At 48.6% G+C, this 7,560-nt stretch overlaps 1 protein-coding gene across 2 annotated transcripts in view; it reads right to left on the bottom strand.

Annotated features, from left to right (window-relative positions):
- Positions 1–3,556: 3,556 nt before the first annotated feature.
- LOC106810727 overlaps positions 3,557–7,560 on the bottom strand; it is a 123,240-nt gene continuing 119,236 nt past the window's right edge. For both annotated transcript variants that reach the window (XM_014814165.1, XM_014814166.1), the window contains exons 5-6: positions 5,700–5,840; positions 3,557–4,473 (exon numbers count right to left, since the gene is read on the bottom strand). In XM_014814165.1, coding sequence (XP_014669651.1) covers positions 4,384–4,473; positions 5,700–5,840 — 231 coding nt within the window. In that variant the 3' untranslated portion in view covers positions 3,557–4,383. The remainder of the gene's footprint in view (positions 4,474–5,699; positions 5,841–7,560) is intronic.

The raw sequence follows: 7,560 nt of genomic DNA, 5'->3' as shown, positions 1-7,560 counted from the left end.
TTCGCCTGCTACGTCTTCACGCCAGACCAGAAGACACCCCTCGCTCTCTCTCTTTTTCTCTCTCTCTCTCTCTCTCTCTTTCTCTCTCTCTCGTAAGTGGCTAACCAGACGACGTAGACGATGACAGAGTTTATGGAAATCTGTCGACGTCGCCTGCCACATCTTATTATAGACAACGTTGTCGCCGACGTTGTCGCCGACGTCGCCTCTCTGACGTCGCCTCTCTGACGTCGCCTCTCTGACGTCGCCTCTCGCAGACAACAATGGTCGTTGATGAGTATAAGAATAGCTTAATGAGTGCGAGCATGAGTGACGACTTCGACTCCAACACGTCGCAGACGACAGTTTCACGGCTGACGTGGACAGACGATAGCCAGCGGACAGACGAGATCTTTTTCTATCCGACCGCAACATTTAAATCGAAACGGATGAGACATTGTGTGCATGCGTGTGTATGTGCGTGTGCGTGTGTGTGCGTGCGCTGGTGGTACGTGTGTACGTGCATAAATGCGCGAGTGTACGTGTGCGTGCGTGCGCACGTGTACGCGTGCGTGTAATAGTGCGCGAGTGCGTTCAGTGTGCGCGCATGCCCGTTATTATTCGCGAACCGCAGTGCCTACACGTGAGCGACGTGCTAACCGAACCTATAATGGGATGCATTCTGACGTATAATCGCTTCTGTCGGACGGACTACGTTTAGTCCAAGGTAAACACTGAGCTCATAACGTAGAATGCGGCGACAAACAGCCGTCGGCGACGCTGGCGCGGCGCCAGTCATAAATTACGTCCAAACTAAGCCGCAAAACAACGGCGACGGCGCAGCAGCGGCGTGCAACGTAAAAGCTTTACGAGTCCCGTTATGTAAGCTTCCCCTTTTCATGCTTTTTTCCCGCGGCTCGTTCTTATTCAGGGTAAATTATGGTTCTATATAAGTTGAGGTTAACGGCGAACGCGGAAGCACTAAAACCAGCAGCGGAACAAAGGGAGCTGCGGAGTTAATATAGGATGAGATTATATTGCATCCCTCTTCTACCCAGGCTAATGAACCTGTCGACTGAATAATGAGTGGAAATTGTAGAGCGGTCGTCTATTGATAATAGGACTTGATTAATATCCGCATGGTTGTGTACGAACTAGAGCCAGGCGTTTCCAATCACTTACGTCAGCTAGATTGATGGCGCGAGCTCGTATGCACGCACACGCACACACAGGCTGAGAGAGAGAGAGAGAGAGATAGTGAGCGTCATTCGCAGCGTTTATCACGCTAAAGAAAGCGACAACGACATAAAGGAGATCCGATTAAGCAAGCAACGGCGGTCTATATATCATCACCGGCCTCGTCTAGCCGCGTCGGATCTCCGTTATAGCTCGTTTACCGTCTCGGAAGGAACCCGCGGCGGCCTGGACGGAGGCGTTTCATAGCGGAAGATATTGCCGGTGCCGACAGACACGCGCCACAATGGCGACTGATTGCCAACGGCGCTTTCTTTTCTAGTCCCTTCGCCGCAGAATCCGCGTGTGCGGTCGATTACCTACGTACGGACGGCGGTAATTTTACTTCTCTTATTCCCCGTAGCGTTGATTGCAGTTGCGTAGCTGGTACGTGCGGTGTTCCGCTGCGGCGCCGCTTCGCACTTCGCGCCTGCGGTGTTCCCATTGTGCGATAATCGGCCAGTTAATTCCGCTCCATTTTCCAAGGTTATCGAGTTTATCGTTGTAATGTGCTCCTCATTTTCTCTTCCTCCCTCCCCCCTCCTCCTCCCTGCGATTTGAATTATTATGCGAGCTGAAATGATGGCGATCGCGCCATTAACTCGTGATCGTAATGTCGATTACATCCTAGTAGTGCTGAGAGGGTCTATGTACCCCGGGGTACTGCCGGAACTGCCCTGTTACATTTTTTTGAGTATCTACTATGCCGGACCGTACCTCGCCTACTCCACTAACGAGTCTAGGGAGTCGCCTACGCCTACTCCCTAGCCCTAACCCTAACCAGAAACCGAGCCCTAACCCTAATCCTAACCCTAACCATATCAAATAGTGACCAGGGTACGTTCCGGTATACCGTACCGTACCCAGGGTACGTTCCGGCAGTACCCTGGGGGACATAGACCCTATGAGCCCTAGTAGTGTCGTTTATAATTTCTCGCTGGACTCTCATATGGCAAACCCTGTGTCGCTATATTTTTTGGTTCTTTCTCTTACGCTAGCTTAGAATCATCAAATTATTAGGCTGTGAAAGAGATCACACTGTAGTTGCTAAAACCTTTATTGTATTGGGTCCGTGCTTCTTAAACTGTGCATGTGGTGTCCGTATCCATAGGAGCGTGCGATCTTACTTCTAGAGATGACGGCTCGTTTAATTACAATGTTAGTAATACCCCATTCTACTTTTTGTGGTGTTATTTTCCCCTTTAGATACTATTGTTTTAGAATAAAAATAAATTGATAATATAATTTTACATATTTTACTATGATCTCCAATAATTGTATAAAGTTATGGTTTCTTGACAACATGCTCGACAAAATGTTACAATAACTAAAGGGGTTTCAAAAAAAGGTTATGGACCACTGCAATAGGAATTTGTTATAAATCGGGCGGTTAAGAAATGTTGAAACGAGAAATTCCGATATATATACATATTTAATTTTTATGTTGTCTTATTTAAATTCTAAAATCCTCGGCAGATTCTGAACAAGCGATCACAAATACGACCTCAGGCGCAATATGGAAAGTGAGAATTGGGTGAGAATCAATTCAGTGAGAACCGAAGCTCTGCACCAATTATAATGCGAGATTTTTTAGAGATACATTCCAAATACGTATGTTTTTTGTACGTACGTGTTAATCCATGTCAATATATATATATTGTGCATGCGCGGGTGCTCGCGCGCGCGTATGTACCCTAGTTAAGGCATTTTAGTTCGCAGTTAGTTTGATTGCTGGATTTGCTCAGCAATCAAACATCAAATGACACGGAAATGTATGTGGCAGTTCTGCTATTAAAACCGCATGATATGTCTTGGTCATTTACTATCTGACTAGTTCGTGAGTGAGACAACAAGCCCTGCCTATACTGAAAATGTCTGCGTTTAATGCAGGTGGCGACAGGAGCGCATAGTTCCGATTCGTGAGATGAGCTCTGGATTGTTCCCCCTCTCATGCTGCGACGTAGTAACTCGTCAGTAAATCGCAGTACGACTGCGACGCAGCGTTTCCATGGTTATCGGGTCGTAACTATGGTAATATGGAACATTTCTCGAAAATATTCATTTCATGGGCACGCATTAATGCTAGTAGTGCATTTAGATACAACCGGCATGAAAATTGGCTAGAGTGCATGCTTATGTGAGCTTTTAATGGATCCTTTGTGATGTGAGGTCTCCGCAGCTGTCTGGGAATTATTCTGTTTTTTGCCGGTATTTCCGAGGCCAATCAGACAATAATTGTCCGAGACCGCTCGATTACCCGAGATCTGCTAAGCGATGCAACGTTGTAAAGGAACTTCTAAAGCGCGATTGTTAGACTTGCTAGACGCCATCTTGAAGTGTGGGGTTTTCAACTGGGATCAAGTAAGGTACGGGTTCTCTTCTCAAATTCCACGTTGTTGTTCCAAACGTGCATATAAATCATGGCGACACGAGTTTAAAGCCCAGTGCAGTAGTACTGGCAGTTAAGCTGCTACCGCTTAGCGCCGCGAGTAAGAAACAGTAGATCGTACTCAATAACAAACACATCGACAGTTGAAAATCGTAATACCTTCTGAGTCTGCATGAAAATTTGATATGGTAAAATCACGCGCGGCTCATACATGCATCCCCGCGCGATCGTAATGGATGGCCGCCGGGCAGAAGACAAGAGGGTCGCAAGACAGGAGACAAGATGGCCGCGAGGAAGGAGACAAGATGACCCCGGGCAGGAGACAAAATGGCCGCGGGACGGGAGACAAAATGGCCGCGGAACAGGAAACAAGATTGCTACCGGACAGGAGACTAACTAGCTGCCAGGCAGAGGAAAAGGTGGACGCTAGGCAGACGACGAGATAACCGCAGGAAAGGAGAGACGTTGACCGCCAGGCAGGATACAAAGTCGCGGAGCAGGAGACAAAGTCGCCGCAGACGAGAGACAGCATGAAGACATCTTGGACATGATGACATCATGGATCATCTGACGACAAACATCATTCGGCGACACGCGCGAAATACGCCGACCCGTCCTTTCTATCTCGTCGTAGTGTTTTCCGCCGGTTGGCACACACACTGTCGGCGGCGGCGGCGGCGGCGGCGGATAACTCCGATTGCTGCTGACTGGCGGATCCTCAGTGCTACCGGCGCGGCGGCGTGTCTCGCGTTGCTGTGACATGGAGAGGGTGACGGCAGGCTCTAGCACTCGTCCTCGGTGCTCTCTCCCGGCTCGCCGAGCAGCAGCACGCTCGTGTCGCCGCTGTTCTGCTCCACCTCTCCTCCCTCCTCCTGTAACAACACGGTGAAGCCAACATCGTGATAACGCACACGCTGGCAAGCGCATCGCGGGACGGGTGTAGCGTGGTATATACATCCAACCTTACGGCAAGTCTACCCACTTTATATTGCTCATGTGAAATAACGGTTAGATCCCCATGTCTATGCGCAGTGCGCCGCGTATCATGTTGGACATTTCCTATTGTCACTGACAATCTGTTGCTGTATATCAAGCTTTAATTTAACTTTCTTCTTATGGTTCTGTAGTTGCGCACGGGACGCTGATAAGCAACTGCTGTTTTTTGCAAAGATTTCTGTGACAGGAACTGTTTCGTACAAAATGGCCGCTGGCATTTCTACAACCTCTCGCTGTGCAACGCTTTACCCGCTTTTACGTGCAAAAAGTCGAATCGCTTGAGTGGTTTTTTTAATATCTATCTAAAAAACTTTATATTGCCGAAGTATGTATTTCGCGGCGAAGTAATTACGTTTTATGCTAACAACTCGTCACAAAATTTTCGCATTTACGATTCGTTGCTAGAGAGCGAACTAGTCACTTTAGATCGGGACCGTAAAACGAAGCCATGAAATTATATATATATACATACACACAATACACATACGCTCGTACACACACATAGGCCTACATGCACATATAAGCAAATAATCTCAAAGAGCTCTCTTTGAAATTATATACTCTTGATACATATACATATATACACATATGCAGAGGGAAACGCGTCATGTCGTGCAGCTATCACTTAATAATGCAAGCACGACAATTTATTCTAATTATTCCGTCTCCGTCGGTTGGTGAACAACGGTAATTAATTGCAGGTAATTATACACGCGGTTCCGCCTGGATCGGTTTCGCCGACGGCAAGGGGATTAATGAATGATCAATCATCGATTAATCACCGTCGTCAATCCGAGTAGATTTTTGCCGCGACTGCGTTGGGGGAGGACGGAGGGCTTACGTTTATGTCCGGCGCCTGAGCCATCTTGAATGAGACGACGGCGCGGATTTCTAACGTTAATATATTCCGGTTCGGTCCCTGGCTGCACTATCTGATGATCGAGTAAGCCCGTGTAGCGTTCGCAGGAACAACGCGGACAGCTTAATGTGAATGGCACGCGCTATAGACGCCGATACAGAAGTGCCATTAATCATGTGACATCTTCACCACATGCGCAGGCGTGACGCCACCCAGCGGAAGCGATGGTGATTAAATACTTACTACAATGCTCTCGCGTCGTTCGGGAACTTTGCTCTGCGAGTTGAAATGGCGGATGGCCCACAAGAGCATGACGAGGAAGAGGGCCGTTGTCAGGCCGACGGCAACAGGTACGACAATGTTCAGCAACTCCATCTTGCCCACCTGCAATAGAAGCACACGCACATTCTTACTACACTTACTTACTTTTCTCTAGTTTTTGTGGTGAATCCTACCTCGTTTCTGCTTTTCCACTAAGTTCTGACCACCTTCGGCATATTGAAGATTCTGTCAGAGACCGCTGGCGTATTACACCAGGCTAAATCACACAGTGGGTGGTTGTCGCAAGGGTGTTTTACAACTCATTTGGAAATGGTGACGAGCCTGCTATTTTACGTAGTCATCTAAATCATAAAGGGATTCACAGTTCCTAATGTTGAGAACCGATGTTTTACACACTAAGAACATTCAGTGTCTCGGCCAGGAGCTTATCACAGTTCACCAAGTAAAAGGAGGTCACACTAACGACTAGACCGCCGTAGCTCTCTCTCTCTCTCTCTCTCTCTCTCCCCCCCCCCCCCCCCCCCCCCCCCTTCCCCCCTCTCTCTCTCTCTCCTCTCCCCTCTCTCTCTCTTCTCTTTCTCTCTCTCTGTAAGTGCTAACGCAGATCGACGTAGACGATGACAAGAGTTTAATGGAAATTGCCGACGTCGCCTGCCACATCTTTATTATAGACAACGTTGCGCCGACGTTGTCGCCGCGCTCGCCTTCCTGACGTCGCCTTCCGACGTCGCCTCTCTGACGTCGCCTCTCGCAGACGACAATGGGCGTTGATGAGTATAGAATGGCTTTATGAGTGCGCGCATGAGTGACGAATTCGACTCCAACACGTCGCAGACGACAGTTTCACGGCTGACGTGGACAGACGATAGCTAAGCGGACAGACCGATCTTTTTCTATCCGATCGCAACATTTTAATCGAAACGGATGAGACATTGTGTGCATGTGTGTGTGTGTGCGTGCGCTGGTGGTACGTGTGTACGTGCATAAATGCGCGAAGTGTACGTGTGCGTGCGTGCGCACGTGTGCGCGTGCGTGTAATAGTGCGCGAGTGCGTTCAGTGTGCGCGCATAGCCCGTTATTTATTCGCGAACCGCAGTGCCTACACGTGAGCGACGTGCTAACCGAACTCATAATGGGATGCATTCTGACGTATAATCGCTTCTGTCGAACGGACTAGCGTTTAGTCCAAGGTAAACACTGAGCTCATAACGTAGAATGCGGCGACAAACAGCCGTCGCGACGCTGGCGCGGCGCCAGTCATAAATTACGTCCAAATCTAAGCCGCAAAACAACGCGACGGCGCAAGCAGCGGCGTGCAACGTAAAAGCTTTTACGAGTCCCGTTATGTAAGCTTCCCCTTTTCATGCTTTTTCCGCGGCTCGTTCTTATTCAGGGTAAATTAGGTTCTATATAAGTTGAGGTTAACGGCGACGCGAAGCACTAAAACAGCAGCGGAACAAAGGGAGCTGCGAGTTTAATATAGGATTGAAGATTATATTGCATCCCTCTTTCTACCCAGGCTAATGAACCTGTCGACTGAATAATGAGTGAAATTGTAGAGCGGTCGTCTATGGATAAAGGACTTGATAATATCCGCATGGTTGTGTACGAACTAGAGCCAGCTTTTCAATCACTTACGTCAGCTAGATTGATGGCGCGAGCTCGTATGCACGCACGCCACACACAGGCGCACACAGCCGACACGCACGAGCAACACGCACACGCACACGCACACGCACAACACACACAACACACAACACACACACACACACACACACACACACATTGCGTACATGCGATGTGCTGGGTGCCGCCGCCTGCA

The sequence above is a fragment of the Priapulus caudatus genome, unplaced genomic scaffold, assembly GCF_000485595.1.
Source record: "Priapulus caudatus unplaced genomic scaffold, Priapulus_caudatus-5.0.1 Scaffold468, whole genome shotgun sequence".
NCBI lineage: Eukaryota > Metazoa > Priapulida > Priapulimorpha > Priapulimorphida > Priapulidae > Priapulus > Priapulus caudatus.
The sequence above is the reverse complement of the archived record's forward strand: the minus strand, read 5'-3'. Positions and strand labels throughout refer to the sequence as shown.